Below are 17,076 nucleotides of genomic sequence, written 5' to 3'. Positions count from 1 at the left end.
TTCAAAAACACACCAGGAAAAGTACACCACACTCATCATGCCAACAAGTAGTTAAGATAATGCTTATGCCAAAATCTTAACTATATTTTTAAAAATATTCAAACATCATTTTATGTTAATTGTGAAAGACAAAAGCCATTTAAAATGTTCCACATATCCTGAACTTCAAAAAACAACGAACAAAGTATATTCTGTTAAATTCTGCTGAATTGCGAAGATAAATTATAGTGGGAATTCCAAAAGCAAAAGGACCACTAACCGAGGACCTACGACCACTAACGTGAGGGTGAGGCCTGAAAGACAGCCTGGAACTCCACGTGAGGGTGGGAGGGACCTGGGACGGCACCAGTGCGCCCCAGCGACAGTCCCTGAGCCGCACTGACCCCGTGACCGCTGTGACAGTCTGCGGCTGCGCACTCAGAACGCCTGCCTTCTCTAAGCTGTCGAGAAAGCCGTCGCAAGGAGCCGGCCAACGGCCGCCCCACACCCTTACCTGACACGGAGACCGCGTGTGTCCGCACGCCCTGCTTCTCGCTGTTGGCCAGCCTGCAACAGAGAGGGCATCGCGTGAACGCCGCGCTCAGGGCCGAGCCACCTCCATTTCCAGTGGGGGCTCACATTCCACAGGGCAGAGCTTTTCAAAAACTGGATTCTACTACCCGAACCCTTAGAACCGCCAGCCTGCGCTCACGTGAAGAGCGGAGATTCAGACAGACGACTGCGGGAGCGCTGCACCGCTTCTGGAAAGCGACTGGTGACAGCGCCTTTCCACACTGCAGTGGAAGTGCACCCCGGGACTCGACCCGGGACACTGCTGCAGGACGGCCGCCCAGACTCGGGGCACCAGACAGCACTGCCACCGGGCCGCTGCGCGCATCTGGCCACTCGTCACGTGAGATGGCTCGGCAACATGCATGTTGTAAGTTTTATACACATAAAATAAAAGTTTGGCCAAAGGTTTTAGCAACATTTATAAAAGGATGTTTCGATTCAAAATTTTTGGAAAACACATAGAATAAAGAAGTCCTATAGTCTTTAGATATCAAAGTTATGTCTACCTTTTTATAAAAGAAAACTTTTAACAGACACGTAAGCATTTACTATCTAAGTGCTAAGTAAAATTCTTCCTAGTACATAGAATTTAAACTAGGAAATACTGAAACATAAGACACTGTATCATTTTTGAGAAGTAGAAATAGTTCACATGCAACTGTAAAACCTTTATGATTAGAGCATAAAGCCATAGAATTGGGTTCCTTTAACTGAATTCTCCATCGAAATTACCTTTTAATAAAAGTTTAACCAAAGCTGTCCCTGACCAACCGCGTACCGCACGGTCGCACCGCACCTCTGAATGGGAACCACACTCACTGTGAAGATGCTGGGTGCCCAGCCCGAAGGCCTCGCCCTCCTCCCCCACGTTCTGGCACCCAAACCCAGAGCCCCACGCCCCCAGCACCTCTGTCTGCCGTGGGTGTCAGCTCCCTCACACCTGCCTGGGCCGCCCCAGGCTCCTGGTCAGTGGCGGTGGCCGGGGCTGCCGCTGTACAGTGTAAAATTTGCTTTATTAAATCACTCAGGTTTTCCAGTACCTGTGACTGCGTCTAGCCTACTGCCCTCTTCACTCCCGTCTCTATCTGTGATTCCTGTATGTCTCACTCCTCAAAGTCACCCCTTAAAGACTTCTCACAGTTGTCGACATCCCTCACGCTAGTCCCTGGCTGGACGAGGGACGTTAATAAGTATCTATTAGAAGTACTGTGGAGTGTCTGAAGCACACAGCCTAGAGCTATGAGGGAGCCAGCACCCCCCAGCCCTCTGCTCACCCACACACCTACTGTGTGCCTGCTGTGCACCAGATGCTGCCTGGCGTTCTCCAGGTGGAGAACACCAACGAGCCTGGCCTTCTGCAGGGCTGGGGGGGGGCGCGGACAAGCAAAGAGGTCACTGGCAAAGTGTGAGAAGCACTCTGGTGAAGTGGAGTATGTCACGGGAACACACACAGGGATGCTCCCAGGACGGGCAGAGGATGGTCACGGGAGGTTTGCAGAGGAAGTGCTGTAGGGTGAGACCCACAGGGCAGTCAGGGTGGCCGAGGGTGGGGCTGAAGGGAGCAAGAGGACGGTGGACTCCAGGGACCGAAAGTCCAGTGCAGCTGAAGGACAGAGCACGGGCAGCGGTGACACAAGGACAGAGGCGCCAGAAGGAAGAGGACCACACAGGCCCTCCAGCAGGCACCTGGACTCTGGCACTGACCCCTGCACAGCGGTCGTGCGGAGGGTTCAGTGAGGGGCGCCACTCTTGCTGCAGATCTGAGGGTGGGCAGGGCGAGGGCACGGCTGGGCAGCAATGGGCAGGAGGGCGGAGGACAGGTGACCCTGCAGGCCTGAGCCTGCTGACCCTGGAGGCGGCTCCTGGTGGGGCCAGGGCCCTGGGTCTGAGGAGGGCTTGCAGCACCGCCCGCCCCCCCCCCCCGTAAGGGGAGGGCACAACTGCTGCGCCCAGGCCATCTGCACAGACCGCTTGGTCCAGACGGAGCTCCTGTCTTCCCTCTGGGAGTCTGACCCGGGACAGGCAGAGAGAGAGCTTGTGTCGGGGCCCGTGAAATAAGCGTCCTGGGTGGACAGCCCCACACTGGTTCTCACAACTCAGCACCAAGGAAGGGGCGGTCCTGCCCGAGGCAGCGGAGAGGGCTCTCGGGGCCTCCCTGCCTCCTCTGGACGCCTCCCCCTTGCCGGCCACATAGCACAGCCGTGGGTGTGACCACATCACGAGTCCTTTCTCAGAGAGTCAGTCATGAAACCTGGAGCGGTCTTGGGGACCCCTATGCAGGAGTCCACCAGTGCAGCCCAGACAGAAGACAGACAGCAGCTAAAGTCAGGAGGGACCATGGGAAAGGGGAGCAGTGGACGGATCTGATGGATCTGAGGAGCCGGCTGGAGGAACTGGTGAGGGACTGGCATGCCGACATCGGGGGTGGAGGGAAGACGATGCCTGGGTCTCCCTCCCCTCCTCATCCCAGCACCTCCCAGGTGAAGGGCACCACCGCAGCTGCCCAGGACTCTGCCCAAGCCTCCCTCTGAGCCCTCAGCCCACAGGGAACCGCCTGCTGACCCACATGCTGAATCTGTCCTCTGGTCCGCAGCTCCCAGCATGCTGGCTGAGAGACACGTTGTTACATGAGTGCTTTTGGCATGACTATCGCTCTCAAAATTTTACAGATCAACCCACAGGCCGTGAAATTAATGACATGGACAAGTAGAAGAGTTAATACGAACTACTTTCAGAATTCCTAACTGTCTCACTGCAGAGCAGCCAGAAGGGCGCTCAAGTTCAGGCCGGTGTGCAGCGGGCAATGGATGAGAGGTGAGAGCAGCCGCCCCCGGCACCTCCCCACGCCTGCGCCCCAGGCTCCTGCTGAACGGAAACGGAAGGGGTAGTGCCGTTTGGGGTTCGTGATTGAACCCAACCCTGTGGCGTGATTTCTTTCTGGAAGCACGTGCTCTAGCTCCCTACCGGGCGTGCGGCACCCGGCTGCTCAGGCAAAGGGCCACGCACGTGGCCACGGCTTCCGCAGCTTCTGGCACAAGTGAGTGACAACAGGCGCGGAGCGGCACTTACTTCGGTATGGACGGCAGAGCCCGTTCGCCTTCTGGGGAGAGAAAGAAGAGAGTGGTGAGGCTCCACTTGCCCTGGTGGAGGATGCTGTGCGGGGCGGGCCCCTCCCCCAGCTCAGCGTGGCCCGGCTGAGGGAGTCAGCACACCGGCCACCCTCCGCGCCAGCTGTACTCCTAGGACCCGTAACAGGCAGACACTGGCTGCCGGTGAGTGAGGTGTGAAAGGTGCTGCCCAATCAGAGCAAAGTGTGGAGGTGGCACAACGATGAAAGGTGACTTCCCAGGAGGCGCCTTTCAGTCGAAGGCCTGAAGCCCCTCTGTGCCCGGGGACCAGTGGGCCTGCAGAGCAGAGACCGGAAGGGGCCCTGGTGGAGTAGCCCTCTCCCCACGGCCGCCTCCCTCCATCGACGGTGAAGCTCAGAGCCTGGTCTCTGGTTGGGAAGACTCTCCCCTTCTCTGTGCAGCAGGAAGCCTGGGGCCCGGCTCCATCTCTTTTGTCCTGAGCAGTGGGTGCAGACCCTACCTGACCTTGTCCCCTACGCCATCCCTGAGCCACATCACTACCAGAACAATCCCCCCAGAACCAATTCATCAACCTATTTCCCTGCTTACGATTGCGCTTTCAACAGTGTGTTGCGTAAGATAAGCACCTCAGTTTACCCCCAAAACAATGCTCTGTCCACCCTCTTTAGGGTGTGTGTGGGCGGGGGTCGGGGGTACAGACAGGCAGGTGCCCATCTACTAGGGGTCTCTGATCCCTTCCCAGGCAGCTCCTGGGCAGCACCCTGGGCGACTGTCACTCAAGCTGTCTGCCCACAGCTCCTCTCTTTGCATTTGCCCTTGAACTTGGGGCCATCAATTCTCTACTCTCCAGACCACAGGCCCATTCTCCGCATTCCCCAACTCTATGGATGCTCACCATCAAAATGCTCACGTTTCTAACAGCATGCCAACAACCCAGTAAAGGACATTTGGTAAATGAGAATGAAATTTAAAAAAACTATTTATTTACTGAAGCCCTGGCTGGTGTGGCTCAGTGGACTGACAACAGGCTGCAAACCAAAGGGTCACCGGTTCAATTCCCAGTCAGCGCACAAGCCTGGGTTATGGGCCAGGTCCCCAGTAGGGGGTGTGTGAGAGGCAACCACATATTGATGTTTCTCTCCCTCTCTTTCTCTTTCCCTTCCCCTCCCTCTAAAAGTAAATAAATACAATCTTTAAAAAAATTATTTACTAACAAGGTAGACAATATGTCACGTTAAACATTTTTCACAAAATGCTAACTTTATGTGAAGGAATTCTCCCCAAACATTTAAGTATTTGCAAGGCACCGACCCATTTAAAATACAAAGTGAAAAATCAAGAGCTCACACCTGCAAACGCTGTACTCAGAAGCCTGGACAGTCTACGAGCAGCCCCTGCGCTGCGCTTCCTGCAGGGAAAGCCACTGCCGGGAGAGACGCCGCACTTCCGCAGAGAGTGCATGACTGGGCTCCGGGGCTCCAACGGGGGAGGGGGCCTGCCTTGGGACCCACACAGTCACTCACTGGCCCGAGGCCATGGCTTTAGCTATTGTGTCCAGAGCACATCCTGACACTAACTTGTAAACAAAGGTCCCAGCCCTGAGCAGTGTGGCTCCGTGGACTGGGCGTGTCCCAAAAAGTGAAAGGTCACTGGTTTGGTTCCTGGTCAGGGCACATGTCTGGGTTGCAGGTTTGATCCCCAGTCGGGGCACCTGAGAGAAGCAACTGATTAATGCTTCTCTCATACTGATGTTTCTCTCCCTCTCTCTCTCCCCCTCCCTTCCCCTCTCTAAAGATAAACAAATACATCTAAAAAATAAAAAGGTTCTAATGACTCCTCACTTCACAAGTGCACACACACACGCACACACACACTCTCTCACTCTTCCTCGACCTGTTCTGACAACACAGTGCCCAGCCTCAGGGCGGGCTGGGTGTCCTGCTGGGCACGGCAGGAGCTCGGCCCACACCTCGCAGGCCCCCTTCCTCGTGCTTTCCTGCCTCCTCTTCACGACGAAACTACTCAGCTCACACGGACACACGCCACTCAGCCCTCCCAAACTCCCTGCTCTGGGGGGGCCCGCGTCCACTCGAGATGACACGGCGCTGGGGGCGGCAGTGGAAGCAAGCGCACTGCACCTGTGAACCCTGCGTGTGCCAGGCTCCATCCTGAACCCTCGCCTGCGTGACGGTGTCCGAGCCCCCGAGCCCCACGGAGGACGGGCAGGGCCTTTAGGTTCCATTGACAAGGGAACCAGGGCACGGAGTAGGGAAGGTGCCCAGCGGACAGCACGGAGGACACGGGCTGGAACCCACAGCCAACACACTTCCACAGGCCAGGCTTCCTGCTGCCACTCACTGCACAGTCTTGCTGCTGGGAATGCTCTCGTTGGCTTACGTCAGAAGTCCACGTCCTCTGCGGCGCCCTTCCCACGGCCCTGCACACCCACGTGCTACTTCCCACGCGGCACGGCCTTCCTCCAAGGGCGGGGGCTCGCTCCAACCACAGATTGTGCCTCGTGACTCAGCACTGATTTTATTTTGGACTGCTCTAAGCTTTTGAGATGTGCTAAGAAAACACAGGGCCCTGGCCAGGAGGCTCAGTAGGTTGGAGCATCACCCCATACACCGAAAGGTTGCAGGTTTGATTCCTGGTCAGGGCAGGTGCCTAGGCCATGGGTCTGACCCCCAGTCAGGGACCATACAGGAAGCAACCGATTGATATTTCTCTCTCACATCTATCTACCTATCTCTCCCCACCCCCATATCTCTCTCTCTCTAAAATCAACAAACTCATGCTTGGGTGATGATTTTACAAAAAAAGTAAAGAGAAAAAAACTGGGAAAAGGCTATTTTTGTGAGCTAGAAGAGACTCTGAAAGAAGAAAAGCACGCAAGGACACAATCCCCAGAGTTCACTGAAAACACTAATGGCCACCTAAGACGCGCCCGACAGCACAGCTGCAGACACGCCAGCTCTGGGGCTGCAAGCCGGACCCTCCCTAGGACGCCGGACACAGCCTCTGGGGCCGAGCCACCCATCCAGGCCCCGGTCTGCAGTCACCGGAGACAAGGACTGCGGGCTGTGTGGGCACAAGCTCACCTTTCTGGGGCCGGACGATGAAAGACTGCGAGGCTCCACTCACCAGCCGGCAGTAGCCATCGATCAGGTCGGCCATGTTCTCGGCGATGGTCAGGGACGGGGCCGTCACTGTCAGAGGCTGGGAGGGGAGCGGAGCAAGAAAGAGCCGTCATTGTTCTCCCAACAATCAAAGGGACAGCTGCGCATGACATCAGACCTCTAGACACCCGATGAAGCAGGAGGGTGGCAGTGAAACGAGATTTGTCATAAGGTTTGAGAAGAAAAGGAAGTTTGGTATTTAAGGTGGCTATTCCTGGAATATGTGACAGAAGGCAACCCAGACAAAACTGGGAAAGCCACTGAAACTGACACTCGCGTTCTAGAACAAGGGAGGTGGAAACAATATTTTCCTTTGGAATGCCGGGCCCCTCTGGGCACAGGCTAACTAAGTGAAGAATTGAGATAACCAGCCACTTAAGTACAGGCTACTTTAGAAAGGAGACTAACATGGGGTAAATTTTTACCCACCGTCCTTCATAACTTTTCTAACATGAAGGGAAACTAGGAAAGTTTCATTCTTTTTAGCATGGATCACACATGCTGAGGTGACTCTTTCCAACATAAAACGGGAACTTCCGAGGCCCTTCCTACCAACCTATCATCCAGGCTGATCCAGGACAGTCAGTAGGTTTCAGTAGTTCACGGTGTCATTTTACACCAAGAAAGAATCCAGTGTGCTTCCCTAGGCCTCAGAAATGCCCCAACCCCAGGGCAGACCCAGCCCAGGGTGGGGGTGGAGCCCTGCAGGGGAGCTGCCCCTAGCCATCTGTACCACCGGGGGAGGAGCACCTACACCGCACTTGCACACCAGCACGGTGATGCTGGCCACAGGGGGCCAGGTTCCTTCACCCGTGCATGCTTGCCGTCCGCCCTGAGCAAGGGTCGTTCGTCTTGGGCAACACCTGTCTTCAGCGCACCACGCACGTGCGGAGGACACAGGCTCTGCGGCCTAACGTGGTCAGGGGACAACACAGCGTACAGGATGTACGTATTTTCACCCTTGGACACTTTTAAGCAGTTGTTTTCCATGGTAATTCACAATGGCCTTCAATCACCCTCACAATACTTTCGATTGGTCTTTAAATGTTTCCTGTTCTATTCTTGGGGGCATGTGATCGTTAGTGTTTGTAATGTAACACTTCCTACGGAAGGGAAAGTTGGGCTGCTGGCGACCCGTGACACCACCCTCACCCAGGAAGCGGCCTGGCTCTGTGTGCTCGCCCCAGCCCCTGCAGAAGGCCGGGCGTCCTTACCTCGGGCGCGCCCGCTACCCTCAGCTGCAGCACGCCTTTTCTGTCCTTGTCTTCGCCGTTTGAGTACTGAATGGTCTGCACTTGGTTGAAGTCAGCCAGATGCGTGGGCTTTGGAGAGAAAAGGCACAAACTGGACCACAGATAAAAGTCGGCCTTCACCTATTCTGTGAGATACCCACAGTCCCACCCCCACCCTGTCCTCCTGAAGACGCCGCCCCAGGGACTGGTGTCCCCAGGGGGGTTCTCCTTCTGAGGGGCACATCTGCTCACGCCAGGGCTGGGGGTATGCCTGCTCTACGTGCTCCTGACGGCCAGGGGCTCCGTCCTGGGGCTCCTGAAAGGGTCCCGGTGGGTCCCAGACGGAAAGGAAGCGGAAGGCTTCCCTGACTCGCTCAGCTCCCTACCAGCGGGGAGGGGCAGTGCTTTGTGAAATTCCACACTCATCCCTGGGGATGAGTGTGTGCAGCTCTCCTTCCCTGGGGAGGGGCTGCTCCCCCCAGGGCCCCTCCCAGCACACCCTGTGCCGGAACAAGCTCCTGAGGCCTCCTGAAGCTCCAGAGCGGAACGGAGCCGGGGAGGCCGCAGGTGTCCCGGGACCCTTCCACATGGACAGGCCAAGAGAAACTGCTCAGTTTCCTGAGCAGAACAAACTCTTCTCAGGAAGACAGAAATGCCCGCCTGCTTTCCAGCCCCCTAGGGTCATTTCATGACTCCCCCAAAGCCCCCTCACTTAGCAAGCAATGGATTTCTGCACGTTTATTCAGAACGAGCCTGGTTAAGGCCTCAAGACTCCCAGTGGCACCAGCCCCGGCTGCCGAGCAGCCCACTCAGCACAGGCCACATTGCTGGCACTGAGCTGGTGGATGCACCCCAGCTTCCCTCCCCAGCAAAACGCCTTCCGGCTTGCTTTCGGGCAGCCCTCCGTGCCCCCTGCCCCAGGCCCCGCCACAGCAGGCCCCAGGCCCACTCTCAGCATCAGGGACAGCTGGCCTGGAGTTTCTGGCCACCACCCCCGGCTGTTTCCCACCTCCTGGCTTGTACCCTACTCAGACTACAAGTGTTCAAGTGCCACGGCCCCTGTGAATCCCCATCCCCTTGGCCTGACCTTCCATCCCCAGCCAGCCCACCCGGAAGGGGCGGGTGGGGCAGTGGGCCACGCTCAGCAGGCCCAGGACCCCCCCAGAGCAGACTCACGCTGCAGCCCTTGTCTGTGAGGTAGCTGATGCCTTCCTCGGGGCCGATCGCCAACTCCACTGAAATAACCCAGCTTGACTTGTGAGGGTGAAACAGGGGTAGACAGAGGTACCAAAAGGAAAAAGAACTGTTTTAGATAAAGAGCCCAGGATACATTAGAGGACCAGTGGGGGATGGGTTAGCCAGCCAGCCATTAATCTCTCTAACCAAGCAATACAAAATATTTAGCCCTTCATTAACCCTGTTCTGTGCTGAGCCCAGACAGAGACGCTGCATGCATCCCCGAGGTCTGAAGCCAGCGGTCTCTTCAGGAAGGTTGTCTGAGCCCGATAAACTAGCCCTCCCAAACAGTTCACCAACACTGGTGGCCCTCTCATTATGGACACAGACGTGCCACTTAAAAAAGATGGTTTTATTCTCACACTGACACATTTTTTGCATTTTCCGCACATGCTTGTGTTGTTAAAAATGTGACCAATTTGATCCCAACTGGAAATGCAGATACACACAGGAAGACACCCAGCGTTGCCCACCCACCCCGGCCTCACACTCACACCAAGAGCGCACTTGAAGCATTCCTTGTCGAATCTGTACACTGGGGAGAGGATCTCGAAGAATTTCAGAATGCTTTCTTCCCTGTTCAGGTTGGCGAACTGTCTAAACGTCTGCTGGATCAGCTTCCTCAGCGTCTTGGCCTGCACGAAAACGGCAAAGCCTCCTCGGAGCAGGGAAGGGGCAAGAGCACAGCGACGCCGGCTGCCCTCTGCTGCCCAGGGAACGCCACTCGGGTCCACGTTACTACACAATGCCATGCTTACCAGGCCTGTATACCTTCTTTTAAACAACCCATAAAGTACACAGAACAGAAAACACACCATCTTAATCATGGTAAGTGTGCGGTTCAGAGGTTGTGAGCTTTATGTCTCAAGTAGACGTCTGAGGCAGCAGCCGGTCCGTTAGAACGTGTAAAGAGTGGGGCATTAAGAGCAGGCCCTTGCCTGTGACAGGGGCCTGGCCCCCACAGGGGACGGGTCAGGCACCCCCATGCCCACTGATCCGAGGGGCGGCCTGTGCAGAGCCTTTTGAAGGGCAACTTGGACATGGGTCAGAAACCTGAGAAAACAAGAGCACAGCTCTTGCCCCAGCAATGCAAACGCCAGGACATTACACTCTAGCAGCTGCGATCACAGAACTACTTGAAGATTCAGCAACAAGGGGGTTCTGCAGAACCTTTCCAGTAACACCTGGCCAGGCCACCTGTATGGTGGTGCGTCTGCCCACCAGCCAGGCTGCACAGCCCAGCACCGCTGTGTGGCGCTCACCGACAGACACTCTGGCCCGTACTGTGAAGTTCTGTGAAGAAACCAGAGCGAGCCATCTGCGTGTGCTGGGGCTGTGGAAGGGCACCGCCGGGTGGGCAACATGCACAAGGCCCATGCACTGAGCGCAGGCCCCACCGCCCAAGGCGGCGGGGAAGCCAAGGCCCTGCCTCCACGTGCCACCCAATCTCACACCGGCTCACACACAGAGAGCCACTCAGAGTGAGGTCAGACGGTCCAGACCACAGCTACCCAGCCACCTGGAGCACAGAAAGTATTTCATAGTAGTCGCCCAAGTATTTGTCAGATGCTGCTAGCAAAGTAGACCCCTAGGGCTTCTCAGATGAAAACACTGAGATGCAATGCTAAAGAAAACTTCCAGTAAGAGAATAGTAAGCTGAGGAATTCATACCTACCCACTTACCAAATGCTAAACACAGATACGTTAACAGTACATGCAAAGTGTGTTTTTTAAAAATGAGACATAACTAACATAACGTTACGTCAGATTTAGGGACACGACATAACGATTCAGTGCTCGTGCACATTGCAGAACGATCACCTCGATGTCCAGTCAACATTCCTCACCTCACAGAGCTGTAATTTTTTTCTTGTGACGTGAACTTTAAGGCCTACTCTCTTCGTAACTTTCGAATACGCGACGCAGCATCAACAACCCCGTGAGGCTCATTTGGTACCTGGAAGTTTGTATCTTTTGACTCCCCTCACCTGTTCTGCCTGCCCCCAAGCCCCCAAGTCTGGCAACCTCCAATCTACGAGCTTAGGTCTGTTTTGTTTTAGAGTTCCACGCACCAGCGAAGTCACACAGTAGTCGTCTCTGACCTATTCCACTTAGCACAGTGACCTCGGGTCCGTCCGCACTGTCACAGACAGCAAGGTCTGCTTCTTGTTCATGGCCAGGGAACACGGTGTGGTATGCGCGCACATCTTTACACACCCACCAGGGAAAGACACCGCGGCCGCCGCCCCCACCGGCAGCTGCCGTAACTGATGCTTCATGAGACGGGGGCTTCTTCTTCATCCCGCTGTCGGGCCTGTGTCGGATGGGTGCCGCCCACGGAGACACCCAGTTTCTCTCCCCCAGCACCCCACTCACATGCTGGTGGACAGCAGCTGCCAGGAATGGCGAGCTGAGTGACTACTGAGCCAGGTGCTCCTGTGCCAAACTACTCATCACCTGCTGATCAGACACGAGGACGATGACCACAACCTCTAAGAAGAGAACTACACATGCCCTGTGGTCCTCTGGGAAGCACTTTCATCCAGTAACTCCTGAGCTCTTACTGTTTCTAGTTCTGAAACTGGATTGCCGTTGTGACTGATACTCAAACACACTGAAACGGGGCGCTTCGGGGTCTGCTACCGAAGTCCAGCCTGACAGAAGAGCTGCAGAGGCAGCAGGCGAGTCCCGCAGGGTGGGCGCCTTCACAGCCCCAGCCTGCGCTCGGTACCCGTCCCCTCACCACGCACCTTACCTGCATTTCGCTCTCTGTCCACCAGGAGCACTGGCCACTATTAACCTGAGACTGTCCGGGTTCTCACTGCACTTCCTGCGTCTCCTCGCACTGTTAACAGTAATGGTCGGAAGCTGTACCTCTAGCGCCCTACTCGTCACTAACATAACCGGAGCACTGTCGCCTTTTTGCAGCTCAGCTCTCACACAGAGGGAGGGAACCACGCACCACAGGGGAGGTTTCTGCTCGGCCTGGCCCTTGGATGGTGACAAGGTGAGTTCGAATTACCTTGACCGAGTCCAGTAAACTCCTAGGGAAGAACCGCTTCAAGCCAACATCTTTCCTGAAATATAAAAAGAAGTGCAACAATAACCACACCGAGTCAATTACACAATGCCACTGTTGCAAAAGCACAAAAGTGATTTGAATAATTTATCCTTGCACATGTGATTCAGGAAGGAAGCAGGACGAAACTTCACCAGCAAAGTCACAGAGCCGGCGGCTACCAGTGCTCCAGGGGCGTGCAGACAACGGCACTGCCGCCGGGCCTAGGAGGGGCCCACGTGGGATGCCACCTCCCTGCAGAGCGCACCGTAGGGAGGCCCGCCCCCACGACCCCCCACGACGCCCCCGAAGGCCAGTCTCACAACATGGGTTTGCAGCGGGCGGTGCCACCTCAGCCGACAGGCCCAATTAGGGTGACGTGTGGGATGTGCTATGGGAGTTTAAGAAACAAACCCTAAATTCAATCTAAAGGGGCTGACACTTTTCCAACATCAACTTTCTGAGTAGGGGACACATTCCCCTCGTCAAGAGCCACCATCTCAGCTTCACACAGGAGACGAGAGAAGACATTAAGGGAGTTGCCTAAGGTCAAAAATACTGAAAAGCCCGGCGACTTTCTTTCAATGAAGCTATGCAATCAGTCATTCCTACCAAGACCCTCAAAGCGATCTGGCCCAGCAATCAGGCCCTCAGCAGCGCCTGTCCTCCGTTGCCCTTTGGTGCCACAGCCCAGGTTCCCAGCCCCTAGGTGGCAGTCCTGAGCTGGCGACGAACCGAGCCTGGACAGCCAGGAGTGTCAGGGGACACTCAGCACGTGCAAAGGATCAGGGAGAGAGGGAGAGACAGGTGCCTGCTCAGGCACCCGCACAGAAACAACTACCCAAACGGACACAGAAAGGGCCCCTTCGTCCGTAACGCTCAGCAAGCCGGCACCCACAGAAACCGGGCGGGCCTCCAGGCAAACGTTCAGTCCCCTGCCTGAACTCTGACCGGTCGGGACCAAAACCAGAGGACTCCTTGCTGAATCCCACACTGGTCTCTCTTTGCGCCTTTTTATCTGTTTCTATCAGCACACTCACCACATCTTTAGAAAAAGTTCTCCTGGCTTCCATGACATACTGCTTTTCTGGTTTTGCTTACCGGCTACTTCATGAAGCCCCTGGCTTGCCGCTGACTTCCTAACCGTGTGCATTTCCCTCTCGCCCTTCCTGTCCCCCCGACTTGCAGAGCTCAAGATGACCCTGAACGTGAGCAGAACCATGTGCCCCAGGCCCTTCCCGCTCCGTCTGCCTCCTGAGAGCACAGAGGCTTTGCACTCCAGCAGTTCGGTGCTGGGCACCATGGGAAGGAGCAAAGCAGCACATGGAAGAGAGACAAACACCCTGGAGTCTTTGAGGCACATTCCTGATTGCACCCTTCCGGCTCTCCTTCAGCAACCAGCAACCAGTCCATGGTGAGAAACACTTCTCATTTAGAGAGTTGGGAACTAAAATTGAGGCCATGCCATGGGGCAGACATGGGTGTCACCTCACACCTGGAAACCTCAGGCTCTCTCTCCTCTCAGATGGAGAGGCTGCCTGTCCCACTGCACGCCGTGGTGCTGAGGGTAAGACAAGAGTCAGGTCCTGGAACCGATGCCAAGGGGCGCTCTCCTATCCCTGGAACATCACAGGCCCCTCCCGTCTGGTGAGTTGAGCCGGCAGGCCTGCCTACCAACTGTCGGGAACAGAGGGAGGTGTGATCCATGATACACTCACGCCACTGCCTGACCGTACCATGGCAGAGTGGAGAGGGCGGGGAGGCTCTGGCAGAGGCCTGGGGAGAGGGGTGAGAAGGAGGAGATGCAGAGCTGTTTGGGAGAGACAGAGAGCCAGCAGAACTACTTGACGGACACATGAGGCAGGGGGAGGGAAAGGTGACCTCAGAGATGCGGACATCGTGCCCTGGGAAGGGGAAGGCTGGGGACACCATGAGGTCTGCCTCAGACCTGGGGGGTTCGCCCTCCCGGGGGGCGGGGCTTCAGCAAGACAGGTAATTGAGGGAAAGACCAGGGCAGGGGACGCCTCTCCCCACTGTGACACCGCCCATGCCATCGGTCAAGCCGGTTACATCTCTGTGTTTCTCAGAATCAGGTGGAAAGAATTTGTTGTACTCGTTTCTGCCGCAAATAGGAAATTTAAAGGTGGACCAAGACAGTGGTATGGTTTCAGGAAAGATGAGAGAGCGTATTTCTTTGTGGAACTAAAGCGACTGCTGGGCATCACCTTAACTTCCCAGGTGCAGACATCTCCACCGGAAAAGAGCTGAGGCCAACTAACGCCCGGTAAGTCCACAGGTCAGCTTTTTCCAACAACCTTTGGGGAACAAGGAATCTGAAGCATTTGTCCGTGCGTTAGAGATCTTTTAAATGGGAAGCTTGGCAGGTAAGAAAATGGAAATGAGACTGAAGCACACAAAACCATTGGAAAAACTCAACACCCCCCTTAACACATTCCCGTCAATTTAATCAAGAAGCTGGTCTACGTCAGGCTCCGCGCTGACCTCTCTCAAGGCAGCGGGGGCCACAGGCCGCCCCACCGCACACCGGCCCGGACCACACTGGTGCTCGCCTCGGAGCCGCGTGGCTTCGACTTCGGTGGCAGAGCCTCACCTCAGCCCGAACGCCAGGCCTGCGAGACAACGTGACCGGAACACTGAGCGGCACTTACAAACAGGAGGCGGCTCCTGGCCGCCCCTGTGACGTCATCGCTCGTCAGGAGGCAGATGGCTGTTGAGGGGCAGGCCCTCGATACACACGCTCCCTGGACAAGTGCGCTCCCGGGGGCTCTGAGAACACTGCTCGCCTCCGGGTCCGAACCCCGCTCTGTGCTGTTGACACACTAGAGTTCCAGGGGACTTTTTAAACCCAGGCACAGGAGACTCGGCACTAACACTGTGGGGGCTGCCCCAGGGTTCTAGCACCCAGTCCCTGAGACCCCCATCATTCGGAGTTGGGGCTTCGAGGACAGGGAGCCTGTGCGCACTCACTGCCTCTCACCGGCCCCTGCAGCGCGGCCCCGCCTCTCCAGGGAGACACCCACAGAAATGACTAGCGGCTGAGTGTGAGCTGGACGCTCATTACGTCTGTGGTCAACTCTAAACCAGAACTTCCTCTGTTGAGTGTTGAACTCCGCTGCCCAGCCTTCAGACGAAGCATCCATGCACCCCGCCAGTGGACGCGGCCTCCCCCCTCCCAGGCACCCTCCGAGCTGCCCACAGCCCCACCCGCTGCCCGTGACTTCCTCATGTTCCCCCTTCACACCACACCTGCCATTCAGGTCACTCAAGGCTGGGGGGACCCTCCACCTGCTGCCTCTAACAGGAGGGCCTGGGCGCCACCCGACAGGTGCCACCACGAGCTCCTGGGCTCGGGTGCCAGCCCGGAGCCCTGCCCTGCACATGTGCTCGTGACCACAGTGGGCTGTGGGAGGCCAGAGAAAGGAGCAGGCTTTACTTACGTATTAAAAAGTAATTCAGCTTCTTATGGGTGAGGTTTGGTTTTTTAAGATTTTGTTTATTTCTAAAGAGGGGAATGGAGGGAAAAGGAGGAGAGAAACATTGACGAGTGAGAGAAACACTCATTGTCTGCCTCATGTACGTGCCCCAACCAGGGATTGAACCCACAACCTAGGCACGTGCCCTGATCAGGAATTGAGTGGCCACCTTTCGCTTTGCTGGACAACGCCCAACCAACAGAGCCACAGTGGCCAGGGCCTGAGTTCTTGCATCAAAGATACATTTGTTTGCTGGCTTCCATCCCTCAAAGCTTTAAAGCCCAGGCAAAAAAGTAACCGAAACCGACTTTAAATACACTGAAAACTAGTATGTACATATTCATGTAGTATTCCTATCTTATCCTCACCCCAAAACGCTCAGAATTGAGTATCTTTAATTTAAAAATACCACTTAGGTACTCAAACTCTAAAATGATTCTTTATGTTTCTTAAAAACTGATGAATGTAAAATTCTCCAACTGCCACAGAGGCTGACACTTGCTTCTGAGTGGCACGGTCTTCTTCATCCTGAGTACAGCTGTCTTGCAGACAGGCGTGGCAGTGCACAGCTCTGGTGGCTGGGGTGGCCCGCGACTGTGTTTGGCCAACATCCTCCCCTCAAAGGGATGGTGCTACACACTCCTTCATGCCAGGCTGGACCTCGCATGGGATGGGTGAGGCCCAGCAGCCAACCCAGGCCACAAGGTGGCCCGGGACAGACGAGGAAGGACAAGATCAAAGGGGCCTGGCACCTGGCAACGAGGCACATTGACCACCTACGACTTTTCCGTACAGAAATGAGAACCTGTGCGAACCCGCCGGCCCCCTTCCTCTGTGTGCGTTAGAGGTACCTGGAGGAAGCACCGGAAGCCGGCGGACAGTGTCACATCCGGAACCAGCACATCAGCACCACACTGGTGACTTGCTTGGTTTAATCTGACATTGGCAGCTGCGCACTTTCTCAGCTTGGTAAGAAAACATCCACTCCGACCTGCGGCCAGTGCCTTCTTTTCTACCCATCACCTCTAACTCACAAACGATATCAACGGAAGTCGCTCCGTCCGCACCCCAGTCTGTCCCCCAGCAGCAGGGGCCCTCGGGCCGTGAAGATGCAGGGAAGGGGCTGGGGGACCCTCTGCCTCGTGCCTCCCCTTTGCCTATAGGAAAGGCCCTTGGTGCTACCAAGGCTAAAAACACAGAGAAAGACTGGTGACCTCTTTAGCTGGCTTTAAAAAA

The 17,076-nt window shown here is 55.8% G+C and overlaps 1 protein-coding gene across 6 annotated transcripts in view; it reads right to left on the bottom strand.

Moving 5' to 3' along the window:
• Positions 1–17,076, bottom strand: part of PTK2 (protein tyrosine kinase 2) — a 148,552-nt gene that overhangs the window by 63,711 nt on the left and 67,765 nt on the right. For all 6 annotated transcript variants that reach the window (XM_053661086.1, XM_037166682.2, XM_053661085.1 and 3 more), the window contains 7 exons: positions 12,311–12,365; positions 9,783–9,923; positions 9,229–9,306; positions 8,035–8,142; positions 6,743–6,860; positions 3,622–3,652; positions 494–546 (listed from right to left, as the gene is read on the bottom strand). In XM_053661086.1, the coding sequence (XP_053517061.1) occupies positions 494–546; positions 3,622–3,652; positions 6,743–6,860; positions 8,035–8,142; positions 9,229–9,306; positions 9,783–9,923; positions 12,311–12,365 (584 nt within the window). The remainder of the gene's footprint in view (positions 1–493; positions 547–3,621; positions 3,653–6,742; positions 6,861–8,034; positions 8,143–9,228; positions 9,307–9,782; positions 9,924–12,310; positions 12,366–17,076) is intronic.

This window comes from Artibeus jamaicensis, unplaced genomic scaffold, assembly GCF_021234435.1.
Source record: "Artibeus jamaicensis isolate MK-2021 breed Jamaican fruit bat unplaced genomic scaffold, CSHL_Jam_final scaffold_916, whole genome shotgun sequence".
Lineage (NCBI taxonomy): Eukaryota > Metazoa > Chordata > Mammalia > Chiroptera > Phyllostomidae > Artibeus > Artibeus jamaicensis.
Note: the sequence above shows the minus strand (reverse complement) of the source record. Positions and strands in the feature narration are given on the sequence as shown.